Source organism: Micromesistius poutassou, assembly GCF_964030765.1.
Source record: "Micromesistius poutassou genome assembly, chromosome: 3".
NCBI classification, from domain to species: domain Eukaryota; kingdom Metazoa; phylum Chordata; class Actinopteri; order Gadiformes; family Gadidae; genus Micromesistius; species Micromesistius poutassou.
In genome coordinates this window covers 423,038-438,386 of record NC_140273.1, presented here as the reverse complement: position 1 = coordinate 438,386, position 15,349 = coordinate 423,038, and the positions used below count along the sequence as shown (strand labels likewise).

The window sequence follows — 15,349 nt, the reverse complement described above, 5'->3', positions numbered from 1 at the left end:
ATTTGATCATGTGACAGCGCTGGCAGTGAGGCTCCGACACAATGGCCCCAGTGCTGCGTAACAAGCCTAGTTAGTACATACCTCCAACGATATTATATACTGGACCTAATCCCAAACGTAGATTGTAAAACATTCTATCAAAATCCATTGAGTCAATAGGTGTCAGGAGTACACAACCAACCACACAAAAAGCTTTAATTCCCCCTGGCTTCTGTGCAGGCCCTGATTGGTAAACCTATTAAAGCATGAATGCCTGGTTTAATCTTTGCTTTCATCCGATTTGAACACATGAAAAGCATTTGATTTTTTTATATGGTGTTCATATATACAGTACATTCTGCACGCCACACATGGGACATTATAGACACACAACATAAAGTTTGGGTATTTTATGGAGGTCAAAGCTTTCAAGTAAGCAAGTAGCATTCATGATTAACGACATTAACTACATAATTGACGTGTATGCGTGAATTTGAGTTCAAAACTGTGAATTTCACTGAAAGGTGACAAGTTTGCACCCCTGTGCACTAATTCAATTCATACTTAAGTAATTGTAGAGTGCGTGGATGATGGCTGGTTTAAGCAGCCTCACCTGGCCTGAGTCATACAGATTCACCCCGGGGCTGGGAAATAAGCCCCTTCAGGGCGAACCTTATTTTAGATAATGACCGGCGACGTTCTATACATTATCCCGCTTATTACACGGTTACTTGCCAAAACGTCTTTTTTACAATTACCATTCGTAGTGTTGATCAGCAGAGAAATAGTCCGGCCAAGACGTTGACGTCGCTTAGCAACCGAATACGCTGGGGTTAATAAGTTACCGGACTACTTGTGGAGTGATACGAGAGACGTGAATCAGAGCCACTTCCCTTGACAGCGGTCATTATATGCTTAGCAACGGTCATTATTGAAAAATAATTCACCACTGGAAGTCGGGAAGGCGCATGCAAGTGAACGGAGCGTTCCACAGCATTGGGAAGAGCCGTGTAATAATACTAATGAGTATTAATAATAATACTCAATATTTGACAATAAACTGGCTCCAACACAACCATGTTCTGGAGGAGCCCAGCAAAAGTCACCCAGGTGGAGTGTAGCGTGCACACTGCTACAAGGCTATTATATTCAATGGCAAGTCCGTTCTGCTGAATGCATGCAAGTTATAAACACTGCAGATTTATGTTTCGTATCCATTTCCCTACCCAGCTATTAACTGGTTCCACGGAAAGTTGAAAAGTGTAGTAATTGATGGTTTGGCTCAACATCATACCCACCGTATTACTATTACCGCTGTATGTAAACGGATGGACTCCACGAACCACACAGTAAAAAATAACAAGACCGGTCTAAAATCTAAAGTCCCTGTTTTCCAGTCACATGCACCACGTCGTTTTTGTTTGACTGAAGAACTAACCTTGCGCATGATCTTCCGTCCATAGAACATGACTTTGTCCCTCTTGCGGAAGCGGTACTTGGGAACTTCCTGGGCTTCCAAGTCTGGAGATGAGAGCAGGTGTAAATTCAACACAAAGAGCCAGGAGGAGAATGAGGCGATGGAACACGTTAAATACAATGTTTTCACATGTATCGTCTTTTGTATTTACCGGATCCGTCCTGTGACTTACTTCGAAGCTGGATCCTTCGTAAAATGAAGAAGATGAGGACGGCGATGAGGACTATGACGATACCCGCGCCAATGACCATCCCCAGCATCTGACGGAAAGAGGAAGGAGGTCATGGAGAAAGCCGTTGCAGTAAGGACATCAGTGACTATGGCCTCTTTTTGGATATTGCTTCAGTAGTGCTGGGCGGTATACCGGTTCACACCGAATACCGGTGTGTATTTTCGTTATGATATTAATTTTTTATATACCGCCACACCGGTATTTACACAACGTCTGGAATGCTGCGCCGCACGACTGTTTCAGAAGGGACCCTTTTCAATGTTGCGTTTCTAAACACGCATGGTACGACTGCGTGCGGCAACACTTACTTGATGTTGTTTTGATTGAAGATCGGCAGGTTGTAGTGTGTGCGGCCGTGAATGAATGAATGAATGAATGAATAAATATGTGTGTGTGTGTGTGTGTGTGTGTGTGTGTGTGTGTGTGTGTGTGTGTGTGTGTGTGTGTGCGTGTTGCGAGCGTATGCAATTTCAAAATAACAAACTAACTAACAAACCAACTCAAAGCCGATGCATGCATCCAAAACTATTTGTTCAAAACCAAATATACAAATCAAAAACAGCGTCGCTTATTCGCTTCAAATCCTTTCTTTTCTTTTCAAAACTTGGGAATTAATACGGCGCGGTACAGAGCGGTTGAAAACAATGTTGGCGTCTCCTGTGACTGCCTTGCGCACCTGCGTTATATTACTTAATATTACGTTGGAAGATATGTTTTAAACCCCGCCATGCATGCAAGTGTAAACATGAGCAGCATTGCTGCGTGACTGCCTGCTTTCAGCAGGTTTTTTTTTTTTTGTTAATTATTATTCTTTTTTTAAACAATTTATTATTAATTAATCGTTTAGATTAGTCGACTAATCTTGTTATAAAATTAGTCCTTAGTGGCAGCACTAGTGAACACCTGATTATGCGTGGAAAAAAAAATACAGTGAAACCGTTAGAATTTAGAAAAATACCGTTAAAAAAAAATAACCGTTAAAATACCTATTATCAATTTTAGGTCATACCGCCCAGCACTGTGCATTAGCACCGACTCATGTCACCGGCTAAACAGGTATGCAGAGATAATCTCTCGCCGGAGGATCTTTAGAAAGATACTCACCATGCTCGTCTGCAGCTCCTCCTCCACAAACGTCTTAATGTTATTGAACCCGGCCTGCTGGAACACAGAAACAGAAGGACACGTCATTGGAAAACGCCCGTGGAGCCACGCTACGGCAGCGGCAACAGTGAGGCTTATGTCACTACAAGGAGCCGGGGATGTAGCCGCACTCTAGCTAGCTAGCTCTCAAGCTAAATCAGCTAGCTATCGTATGTTGAGGAGACACACTCGCTTGCGCGAGCATGACATGCAGGGCTCGGGTTTAATGAAGGGTTATGGAATGTGGGTGCCCGGGTTTTTCCACAGAGGCGGGAACATTTCATAATCCAAAAGACAAGAGTGGGGGCTGAGGGGAAGTGTGACCATGCATTTCATGTCATCGGGGTATCCCAGCACGGCCTGCATATCAGTTGTGTGTGAAAGGTTAGGCCGACATCACCTGACCGAGGGGGGAGTTTGGGGGGTGGCAGAGAGATGGACATGGAATGGAGGAGAAAGAAGCACAGGACTAAAAGAGATGACGATAGAGCTGGAGAGTACCGAGGACAGGAATAGACGCGGGGACTCGTTTATTGGATCATAACGCAGAACGGGGCTGGTGGATATGGACGAGGCAAGGCAGTGGATGTATAACACCACTGATGAAACACATGGTAGTGCATGCATGTGTTGCACGCCTTGTCTGGAGGAACCCAGTAAAAGTCACCTATGTGCGGTTGAAGTCCTGTTTCTTGCCTGTTTCTTACTGCCGGACAAATTGAAAACTAGACATGTCTCCGCATGTGCATTTTCTTTCTAAGAATGTATGTGGTTGCGTGAGCCAACTAGTCGTGTGCGTATCAGCGGAAGACATCTTTATTGCAGGGGTTGGTCGGTCTATTTCGTATCGGATAGAAATCTTTTTGTACGGGAGGGGAGCCAGACCTTATCTGCAGAGGAAATTAAACATGAGCTTGCGAGATTCGTCTGGTCCCCACGCTAGTAGTTTGGTGTAAGGTTTGCAGACATTGATACGATGACACATTGATGACACTGGTGCTCCATGTTTCCATGCAGGAGATCTCCCCCTGAGAGTGTGTGTGGTGATGGCTGGTTTAGCCTGTTCATATTGATCACTCAATGCACAACAGGGGTGCTCACCCAACACCCACCACAGTAGGTGGAATAGTCTGACTCAGGTCAGGTGAGGCCGCTTAATCCAGCCACCCCCCCCCCCCCCCCCCCCGGGTTTCTCCCACTTGTACCACAGTAACCAACAATGATTGGATAAGTTACTTTTATTTATAACTTAATCAGCTTTTTAACGAATGAAATCAGCCTAATTTAAAATATGATAAGATAGGAGCCTTTGAGGTTTGTCGTTGTGGAAACATGTGGTCGATTGATGTATTTGACTGAGGATTTGTAGCGCATTGATTTGCATCTTTTAAAAGTCAGAGGTGTTCATTGCGTCATTGCTAAATAATGCACACGCTTGGAATGTTATTGGCCAATCAGAATCAAGTATTTATACTGTGGTTCTTAAACAAGAAGTAAAAGGGATGTGCGTGTGCGAAAGAACAGAAGTGGAACAAGAGGAAGAAGAAGGTGCATTGTTATCCAAGTCATTTTTTTTTTGTAAAACTCTTAGACACAGCCAGACACTGATGAGAGGTGGCATGTGGAATTGTGATAACCCCAAAAAAATAGCAATTCTGCAATGTTCATTCATGTCATATCGTCTGCTCCATTTTTTGTCTGGTCTTCGAGTGTGTGGAATAGCTCTGTTTGTGTAGAATACAAAGTCCAAAAGTAATTCTGTTTATTTTTTTTTTATTACTGAAGACTATAGTGTAGGGCAGGACATTGGAGTAGATTATAGATAATTAACTCATTGCGATTGAGGTAACCTTTATCCATCTAGAGCAGACGTTGAAGAACACCTTTTCTCATCAACCCTGAATGAACCCAGAATGACCTCACCCTCTCAGTGACCCCCCTCAGTGATGTGTAATGAGTGTAAAACATGATAAGCTTGTCGGCTGTGCTTCAATAAAGAATATGACGACAAAGGACAGTTTTCTTAGGGTGAGGCAACTTGTTTATGAGCTGGCAGCTAGAGCGTTCTCATATCAGTAGTTATTGATCAGTGGGGGGGGGCTGAGATAATAGTTTGAACTGGATCCTGAGGTGACAGTCTGGCATATGGTGAGAGCACACAGAAATCAATGGAAAACTTGTAATGAATAATTAATAGTATCGGGGGGAGTTCTCAGTAAAGTAATGATTGTGCGATGTACTCTGGAAGAGTGCGTGTGTGCGTGTGTGCGTGTGTCCGTGCGTGCGTGCGTGTGTGTGTACCTCGGAGGCGTCTCCTTGGACCTCTGGTTCCGAGGCGCGCTGACCCATTCTGACCTCGCCTCTTCATACGGATGGTCCATCAACGACCTCTGGAAGACAACGCAAACCCCTACCACGTCAACATCACCACATGTAGCAGAGCAAAACCCACAAACGCTCAAGACGATCAGCATGTGCACAAAGTACACAAACCCACAAATGCTCATGGGCACAAGCACGGCAGGAACAGCCCCGAGCAGCCACTGCTTGGCTTTGGTCTGTGTAGTGGGTTTATTCATACAGCTACAACACTGGAAGCACCCAAACAACAAAGCTGGACTGGATAGTTAGAGGATGTAATACAGAGCACATGTCTCATTTTGGTAGACTGAACTGCAAAGGCCAACCACACTTTTATTCGTCCCAGAAAGCAAATATTTATAGATTTTTTTTAAATCTCACAATTGAACACAGAGGACAGCTATGTGGTTGTGTATAAAAGCATTCAATTAGTCATATATCTAGCAGACCACTTTTATTAGGCGCACCAGATGTGTGTTGGTCAGTCACTTAAAGTTACCAGTGAATACTTCTATATCATCGCAATACTGCAGTAAGGGTATTTATAATGCATTGCGGTCTTACTTGGTATTGTTTCAGATATATGAAATGGCTTCAGTGGGGTACTTTTACACACATAAGTCAAGTGCTTAAAAAACAACTCTGTTGCAATGGCTGTAACAAAAGCTAAAGTAATCCGTAGGACATCCAAAGTGGGTGAGATGTAACCTAACCCATCAGCCATTTTCACCAGCAGCTCATTCAATGCATTACAATGATCAGGGCAAAGAAAAATCCTGTTTTGAACTAGATTAATGTGCATGGCTGTATCGAATGTACAACCATTGACAACTCACAATGAGCCACTTTGTGTTTATGATGTTCTAAGTGTTTACAGAGCATATTGATGTAACATATATTGTCTAATCTATGTCTAACCCAGAGATGACATCATCTCCTGAAACGTATTAATGTAATCCTGTATATTGTAAAATATATGTCTATCTCACTCTGGCACACAACATCATCACCTAAGGGCAGGCATGCTCTTGCCTGGTTGAAATTAAATCAGGCAAGAGCTGGGAGTGTCATATTACAAGCAACAAGCCTGTCTCTTAAAGCCAACCTCACAGAATGCTACTACAGAGCTTCAATGAGACTATTCTGGATAGGCCGGTGTAATAGTAATGGTACGGTTAAATAGGTGACGTATCGTAAAGATGCTCTTTTCTGAACACAATTAACCCTCCCACTTTACTGGTTACATTTAGGTTTATTTGAATGTTAATTAATTAATGTTGAGGATGGATGATAAGGATGAATGTTAATTAACCACCTGGTCATTTGCTTAATCAAGTTTAATGTTTTTTTTAAATATATGTTTTGAGCCTTAATCTGACTTGTTCAACAGAAGTTCAATATCAGATGTATAATAGGTCTAATTAACCATATGTTTGTATTTTCTACCTCTAATTCAGGGCAACATTACCTCTATATTGTAGGGTGCCAAATAATATATTACATATTATCTGACTCATGAGGGAGTGATCACTTTATTGTATGAATATTAGGTGCTGTTATTCTGCAACAGAATACATCTACCTATTATTTACAGAAGGCAAGGCATTTTGAATAGCACAATGCATTTAGCCCTTCCACCATTTGAAGGATACTAGGCACATCAAACCACTTGCCATGCTAGACTGCTTCAGTATGTATGCTACTCTCCATCTGTAGTACGCACTATTACACATAGTAATGACATGGTCACAACAACAGCAGCCTGTCAGCTTTCTCTGTGGGCTGAACTGTGAGCCTCACTCCTGCCAGGGTTTAACCCCCTTACCCATACACCACTCTCCCTCAATGCATGCTGATTCCTATTGTTCTCAACACACAATGACGCTAGTGTTGATAGCTCCAGGCCCATACCCCAGGCCCTCGGCCTCACAGACAACCCTATTTTCACTTGGGGCAGCAGTACCCACCAGAACACCAAAGACTAGCCTCCAAGGATGCCTACAGTTAAGACAACTGTCCTTGCACGATATGTGCTTTCACATTGGCATGCATATTTGGATAACACATCAAGGCGTGTATTGTAGTATTGCAGCTTCATGCATATTACGTAAGATGACTTAGATAACATTGTACCATTGCTAATTGGAATGTATGTGGCAAAATCAAAACAACAACATGAAAGATATTGCCACAGAAGAGACGCTTGAACACACGTGCAGAAAATCCTATTCAAGGTTGGTCTATGACAGAGTAGGGGTGTAGGGTAATACCCACGTCACTTACGACTACTTCGGTGACTTGGGGACGACCCTCAGCTCATATTTCTCCAGCAGAAATAGGTTGTCATAATTTGCACCATTCCGGGCGTCACACTACAGACCCCTTAACGCATGACTTTGCGAGAACGTTTTGACGGGAGAGCGGTGTGTTCAAGCGTTTTCCCTTCAACGATCTCCTCTTTCGGGACACTTCTTGGCGTCGGGAAGAAGCGGATTGTTTTGACGCAGTACGGATTACAAACACACCGCTGACTACATACGTGCAGCTTTACCGTAGTAGGTGATACCTATAGGTGTGTGTGTGTGTACACACCGGATCACATGCGGCATGTTTCAATGGCAGTAGGCGGATCAGATCATTATTATTATTATTTTTTTTTAGATAACGTGACACGTCGTTGGATCACTAGCGGAAAACAATAGGATTAAATGAATCTGAAAGCCGGTCACGGGATGGGAACATCTACCTCCTCCACCATCCCGATCACTAACGCTAACGTTACAGGGCCAACTAAACCGATCCCGTTCGCTCATGACGAGTATTTACTGTACGTGTTGTCACGGCGTCGCAGAGGTTAAATGCACCGAACGACCAATACAGTACAGTACATAGATTGCGTTTTTGGGTTTTCCCTTTGACCTCCACCAACCAAACCAGTCCAGGGCAAACGCAAACTGCACGTTAATACTTGGATTTTTTCTCCCATCTGGTTACCCCCCCACACTGAATACAAATACATGTCATTCGCCCCGGTGGCCCGCCCAACGTCAAGGGTATTTAAATTAAATAGTGCCGTTGGGTGGTGTTTTTTTTTTGCAGATATAGAACATTTAAAAGCTTGTTAACCTTACCTAAACTGGGGTACTCCCGTCAATCGTTAATGTCAAACAACGGCTAGCGGAAATCATCTCTCACGAACAGCAGTGGGGGAGCGCTGTCCAATCGGGTCGCGTACATCGCACCACCGTAAGCCAATAGCAATGCAGCGATGGGACCGCAGCCAGAGAGTACGCCTACTTTTATGTAAATATAAGCATTGGCCACTGATCATTGGACGACAATGCGTTGCTCCGTGATTGGTTAGTCATAGTCCGAGTCTAAATATTGTTATATTTTCTATATTTTAGGGAAGAAGCCTAGATGGGATTGAGGTTATATTGACCGTAGTCGTATTATGATATAAAGTATATTTAACTAATCACCGTATAGCACAAATGGTTATTGTAGAAATAGAGCAAAGGGCGTATCGGTAAACACATCGATGATGTCACCCCTAGCTTCGGGCTTGTCCCATACTGGTACACCAGCCACTGATGTAAACATTGTATACTCTATGGAAAAAGGCTCTAGTCTTGGAAGTGAAAAATGCGATTTAAACTACTTGTTTAAATCGATGATGTAATACGGAAACCCCTATAGGTTACAAACTATTTCCTTGTAGAGCCCGAGTCTTCTTATTTGATTGCACATACCATTTGATTGGCATCATGATCGTTTTTAACTGACGTAGTACAACCAGACACGGATTAACTGTAAATCAAAATCGAATCACTTGGAAGTAAATGTGTTCATTATAATTAAAAAGTGGGCCCATACCGCCCCCTGGTGGCAGAAGATAATTATAGTACTTAAACGCACCGGCCGGTCTAAACCATAATCTCGAGGTCAGGTATACATACACTATAGTGAATCAGCAATTCATGTCATATTCGTAGAGATGTAAAGAAAAACGAGAACATTGAACATTTAAAATACATATTTATTTTGAGAGGTTTCAGGTGGGTAGGATTACAGCTCAGCAATGGGCTTGTGGGGCCAGTAGGGGTGCTTGACCTTGTCCAGCTTGGTCTCTGGGAAAGTGTCATTGAGATCCTCGATGGTCATTTGGTCGAAGGGAATCATGTTGTTAAACTTGGCCAGCTGAGGGAAACAAAAAGCAAGCATATGGACACATTCATACACAGTTGTTTACCTTGATAATTGGTTGTCAGGTGACCAGGGTATTCACATTTTTAGACATGATAGAACATTTCAAGGTTGAATTTATGGGTACAAATTACAATCTTACCTGTGTCTCATACTGAGCAATGCGGGCCTTGGATTCTTCAACGTAGGCCAATGCCTGGGTGTTCTGTTGAGATAAAATATATAGCTTATCGTTTCACAGAACACAAACTGGGCAACCACAAATAAAATTAACCTTTCTTCAGTGCTTCAGTGCCAAATATTCAATATTAGTTTGTTAGATTGGAATTCTAATGTCAATGATTCGTTTAATGAAATAAAAGAAATAAGGATGTTATGCCTGCATATTTGCAAACCGCAAGTGAGGTTACAATTCCTCAGAATATCCCGGTGATAAAATACAAAAATATATGTGAAGGTGCGAGCCATCCCTCAGTCCAAGAATGCTTTACGTCAACGCTTCGGTCGAGATCACGGAATCATCAAGATGTCCTGTCCAAGCATGCGATTGCCAGATATCAATCGTTACTTTTGTATTCGGATATCAGAACATTGATCGAAAACTTCGGTATCCCTTTGAAACTTTCTTTGCATAAAATTAATATTTCCTAAATGTTCTAAGGTTCTCCCCAGGATTTGGTTTTCCATGGCGGCTGGCCCACTAGTCCGCTCTGGCCAAAGAAATAGGAGGAATTGCCACTTCTTGCCTAATGGTTTAAGAAGTGTTTTATTAATGAACGTATTCAGCTGTTTTTTTTTTAAGGTTTAAACAAGGCCAAGAGAAGATAGAAAAAGGAAACAACGTTTTTTTCCTTTTGTGGCGATCGATCACCCACAACTACACAGAAATTAAAAAGTAAAAATGATCAGTTGATACAAAACAATTCTGCAGCAGTGGTCTCTGCCAGCTCAGATTCAGAAAGCCCTTTGAGAATTGTTTTATTCTTTCAGAAAACCTAACAAAAATGAGAAGCCTGAAATTATCTATTTCACTTGACCAATGGCAGGTTTTCATCTGAAGCACATTTAGCTTTTGCAGCTGTAGAACTCTTGACTAGAGCAGGGATGTGGGTAAAATCTACAGATGGGCATGCGAGTAGTCCTTAATTATGGTATGCCGATTTAGGAAGAAAACAGGTTTGTCATGTGCCATCCAATGTTTAAGGTTTTAGTCATGGCAATATGTCAACAATCTTTTTAGAAATCAATTAGCCAGAGATTAATTTAATAGATTAATAATTTATTCATTTCGGAAAGGCAATTTAAGATTAAACTGATTCTAGCTATGCTGGCTTGTCACATGACATCAATGCCATACATAACACAGGCACTAGAGCTTCTAAAGTGTAGACAGGCCCAAAGCCACTGTCTCACAAGGGATCGTCATTAGTAGCCTTAGTAGTCTTTCTCACGGTTACTCACACTGTGAGAGAAAGAAGCTTATAATGAGACAGTGCTGCAGGGAGGTTTATGGTCTACAGGATAAAACACGCGTGACGCGTCCATGTCTGAACTCCTATGTTTGTTTGCACTGGTGAATCTGGCATCACCGGCATCGACACAAACTGGAAACAGTCATTTGGGTTGGACTTACAGACTCAGCTTCCTGTGCATTGATGACACTGGTCTGGGTGTCGGCCGCCTCAGGGATCTGCAGAGCCTTGAACTGTGGGGACGAAGGAAGACATCGCCGGATGAATGAGTAATGAGTCACCATGAAACATCACACGCAAGGTTTCAACAAATATATAATGAGTTAATAGTAAAACCCTGCCCAGTTCACCTTCTTCTCAAACTCGTCCACCATGCCAGCCTTGGCCACGGCAGACTTGTAGTAGCTCCAGTCAATGACGGCAGGGGTCGGTGGCAGAGAATTTAGCCTAGTAGAAGATGCATGTACAATAATGTGTAAGTCTGAATTCACAATGTTCATACATTTACCGTCAATATTTTAGGAGGGTGTGTGTGCATCAAGTTGCACGGTCCGGGCACTCACTTGGAAGCGATGGCGTCGCTGCGCGTCTTCAGGGCGTTGAACATGCTCCTCTGGTTGGCTGGGATGCGCTCAGCGAACGACACCCAGTCGAGGGCTTTGAGGGCAACTCTGCGACCTGCCATTGTGATCTGTCGAAACAAGACGGACACAATTGACATTCAGGTCGGGTCACTGCGGACTGGCAACCTCGAGAACTAACAGTTTTCGTTCTGTTTGGCAAATGACGACGGTAAGGGTCACTCAAAAAAATAATGCGCAAACACCGCATTAATAATAACAACTCCACACATGGTTGGGATTGGTTGAAGTTAGTGCCGAGCCGGCTGGTGGTGGTTACTTTGTTAGATCCAACAAACAGCCCACCAGGACAGGACAGAATTGCCATCCGATGACGGGTCAGTTTGGTTAGAAAGTAACCTTTGTGACAGCCAGGACGACAACGTAACCACCACCAAGAGCACCGGCAGCACTGAGGCTACTAGCCGGCCTGCAGGCTGCACGGAGCCAAGGTCAGGATTACATTCGGCCCTTCTCGTCCCGACGGTGAATGTCAAAACCATCGTGTTTTGCATCGCATACAGGTGCAGACACGTACGCTCGATAAATAACCCCGGTTTTAAGACACATTGGCTGAATTGTTGTACTTTAGCCGACCGCTGTCTCCTCTAATGTCTTACCTCGAAGCGATGGTGCGTCTCTTCTGCGAAACTGCGCAACTGCGGAAGGCACTTTTCTCTTCCCCTCCTCAGGATGTCACTGGCGTAGGCCGGATATACCGCCCCCCGCTGGTGACCGCCACGTATGATTTATGATAATGACTGTAGATTAGGCCAGATACTGGGCTTTATTGGTGGCATGTATTAATTATAATAATTATATATGTAAAGAAAGACAGATATTGCCTTATATTGGGGACAGTCATTGTATGAAATATAATAGTTAGTAAGCCGAGTAAGCCTGAATACTGCCCCCTATGGGTGACCGTTATGTACGGCAGAGTAAGCCTAAATACTGCCCCCTATGGGTGACCGTTATGTACGGCAGAGTAAGCCTAAATACTGCCCCCTATGGGTGACCGTTATGTACGGCAGAGTAAGCCTAAATACTGCCCCCTATGGGTGACCGTCATGTACGGCAGACTAAGGCTGATACTGCCCCCTATGGGTGACCGTCATGTACGGCACAGTACGCCTGATACTGCCCCCTATGGGTGACCGTCATGTACGGCAGAGTAAGCCTGATACTGCCCCCTATGGGTGACCGTCATGTACGGCAGAGTAAGCCTGATACTGCCCCCTATGGGTGACCGTCATGTACGGCAGAGTAAGCCTGATACTGCCCCCTATGGGTGACCGTCATGTACGGCAGAGTAAGCCTGATACTGCCCCCTATAGGTGACCGTCATGTACGGCAGAGTAAGCCTGATACTGCCCCCTATAGGTGACCGTCATGTATGAATTATAACGGTCATGGAAGGGGAGCAGCGTTCCTTTCACTCTGACTACATGCGTAGGGGCGTTTAAGCACAAAGATAATATAACATTGAAATGGAGAAATGGAGAATTTAATTACAATTGTAATGTGTTCAATTACGAATAATGTCACACTCTTTCTTTGCATATAGGTCGACATACATGTTAATCTAGCACGCGAGGAGGCCTACTAACCTTTATCTTACATTTTATAATTAAATGTGTATCAGTTGATGTAGCTTTCAAACTAATACCAAAAAATGTATAGACCTATGACAGTATTTTTATGCAATGGATATTAAGATGAGGCGAATAGACCTAGGCTTGTGTGTGCGCATAAACTTGCCCTGTCGACAGCAGTTATAACTATATCGACTCCTGAAGTAAACCTGCTGTGTATTTATCCAATTCTTATAATGAAACAAAAAATACAATTCCATAAAAATATACCATCTGACGAAGATACATGTCGAACAAAAAAAAAAAACATTAGTCAGGGAACCCTACGTTGATAACATTTAGAATTAAAAATAGTTCTCAACGCACTAATTTAAAGTAGCCTAATTGTCCAAGAATAAGCCTCACACCACACGTTTAGTTTTAACTCCCGTTTCAATGGACAATCGCATAACTCAGGGTTTTGAAGGAAGAAGAAAACTCATTCACCCATTTCAATTTGTTTATTTTTTGAAAAACATTTTTTTAAATCAGTTTAACAAGCAACTGAGGATTGTTTTAATAAGGAATGTATGTACACAGTACAGATACAGAGATATTCAATAAATACCATTTTCATTCGTGTTTCCCAAGCAACGTCAGAGGGCTTAAACACTCCACTTTTTATTTACAAACCGAAACTTTTAGACAAAAGTATGCTACTTCAAATATCTCCCCCATCAAGGCCACGTTGTGATAGTAAGAAATTATGATTCTAAATATGCTTTCTAAAAAATATATATTTCATTTATTAATATTATTTTCTATTAATTTTGCAGACAGAAGAATTCATTCAAAAAATATACTGTCTGCACGGGACACAGTCCCCAAACTAAGGCTGTTGAAAACTGAATTTCTTCCGTAGGCCAGTCAATGTGTTATAAAACTGGTGGTCGTCGGTTCTATTAAACACATTGGTCATAAGGCACTCAGTCCATGTAAGTACTTTTCTGTTGCTGGTATATGCCTACTAGTCCCTAATTTACAGTTGATTATTACATTAATGTAATACAAGATTTAACGCACATCATGAGTAGCAATGCAGACTGAAGTTAGGCCTAATAAGTTTTGGGTTCCAATTGTAGGCCTGTATTTAAGGCATGTAGACCTTGGTGGAAATAACCTGAGAACTACGTTTCAATTAATTAAGGCCCGTGTATCCGTAACTTAACACATTTGGCCTAACCGAAATGTAATTGGATGGAGCAGATTTCGTTTGTTGTTTTTTTTAAACTGATTTTCTACACCATAGCCTACATATGTTCAGAAATGCACTGCCTTTCGCAAGGTAAATGCAAAACATCCAAATACACTAAAAAAAACCTTTCTATGTGGTCGTGTATTTCCACCATCAATAAACCCTTTGGACGACCATTTAAGACAAGTAGTACATCCCATAAGTGACTGGTCCACCGAATAGTCCCGGGACGGGCAGGGTGGGCCGCTGGAACGCGTTGGAGTGTCCGTACATGGATGGAGAGCCGAGGTGCCCTCCGAGGGGAAAGGGGAGCGCGAACGCAGGCAGGACGGGCTTGGAGGCCAATTTGTACTTTTCCAACTCGGCCTCCTGCAGTCTTTTGGCTTTTGCTCTTCTGTTCTGGAACCAGATCTTCACCTGCGTCTCCGTCAAGTTAAGTGAGTTGGAGAACTCGGCTCTTTCCGCGATGGACAGATACTGTTTCTGGCGGAACTTGCGCTCCAGCGCCAGCAGCTGCGAGGTAGTGAAGGGGGTTCGAGGTTTTCTGTTGTTCTTGTGCTTCCTTAACGCGCACGTAGACGGACTGGCGCTTCCTACAGACAGCAAAGAAATCACACAGGTTAGTAAACACACAGACTTAACTTAACATTTTGTGTCATATGCATATCTAAATCTATATCTCTATATATATATATATATCCCCCCCCCCCCCTCTCTCTCTCTCTCTCTCTCTCTCTCTCTCTCTCTATATATATATATATAAATATATATAAATATTGAATATATATAGCTATCCTATATATATAAAGTATAAATGGCACTATATGATGTAGGCCTATCTATACATTCATTGCAAATGCAACATTTCTCCCTGTCAGTAATTGTTTGTGATGAGATGGGAAAAACGGACACCAATAATTTGAAATACCTGGTTGGTTGTTCAACCAAAAACTAAATATAGAGTCCATCAGGAATATTAGGAGGAATATCAGGAATACTACTCTTTTGTAGCCCTACAAAACAACGCATT

At 42.7% G+C, this 15,349-nt stretch overlaps 3 protein-coding genes across 7 annotated transcripts in view; all 3 read right to left on the bottom strand.

Moving 5' to 3' along the window:
- Positions 1-8,368, bottom strand: part of pnpla6 (patatin-like phospholipase domain containing 6) — a 38,518-nt gene extending 30,150 nt beyond the window's left edge. For 3 of the 5 annotated variants that reach the window (XM_084465748.1, XM_084465747.1, XM_084465750.1), the window contains exons 1-5: positions 8,324-8,368; positions 5,133-5,221; positions 2,793-2,849; positions 1,629-1,716; positions 1,418-1,500 (exon numbers count right to left, since the gene is read on the bottom strand). In XM_084465748.1, the coding sequence (XP_084321874.1) occupies positions 1,418-1,500; positions 1,629-1,716; positions 2,793-2,849; positions 5,133-5,180 (276 nt within the window). In that variant the 5' untranslated portion in view covers positions 5,181-5,221; positions 8,324-8,368. The remainder of the gene's footprint in view (positions 1-1,417; positions 1,501-1,628; positions 1,717-2,792; positions 2,850-5,132; positions 5,222-8,323) is intronic. The other 2 variants (XM_084465751.1, XM_084465749.1) reach the window with 1 other exon arrangement.
- Positions 8,369-9,210: 842 nt separating this feature from the next.
- atp5pd (ATP synthase peripheral stalk subunit d) lies at positions 9,211-12,163 on the bottom strand. Its single transcript, XM_084465755.1, has 6 exons — positions 12,111-12,163; positions 11,434-11,561; positions 11,221-11,317; positions 11,032-11,103; positions 9,541-9,603; positions 9,211-9,392 (listed from the first exon to the last, which is right to left on the bottom strand). Exons 2-6 carry the CDS (start codon positions 11,553-11,555, stop codon positions 9,261-9,263), a joined length of 486 nt encoding a protein of 161 aa, XP_084321881.1. The 5' UTR covers positions 11,556-11,561; positions 12,111-12,163; the 3' UTR covers positions 9,211-9,260.
- Positions 12,164-14,496: 2,333 nt separating this feature from the next.
- LOC311340856 (homeobox protein MSH-C-like) overlaps positions 14,497-15,349 on the bottom strand; it is a gene marked incomplete at both ends in the record, with an annotated part of 1,497 nt that continues 644 nt past the window's right edge. The window contains one exon of the mRNA XM_084465753.1: positions 14,497-14,912. Coding sequence (XP_084321879.1) covers positions 14,497-14,912 — 416 coding nt within the window. The remainder of the gene's footprint in view (positions 14,913-15,349) is intronic.

Excerpts from the sequence above, each read along its gene's own strand:
- atp5pd (XM_084465755.1), bottom strand. The coding sequence starts at position 11,555 with ATGGCAGGTCGCAGAGTTGCCCTCAAAGCCCTCGACTGGGTGTCGTTC. Across the intron at positions 11,318-11,433 it reads AGCGACGCCATCGCTTCCAA|GCTAAATTCTCTGCCACCGA; the intron begins GTGAGTGCCCGG and ends ATCTTCTACTAG. Across the intron at positions 9,604-11,031 it reads ATGCACAGGAAGCTGAGTCT|AACACCCAGGCATTGGCCTA; the intron begins GTAAGTCCAACC and ends TTATCTCAACAG.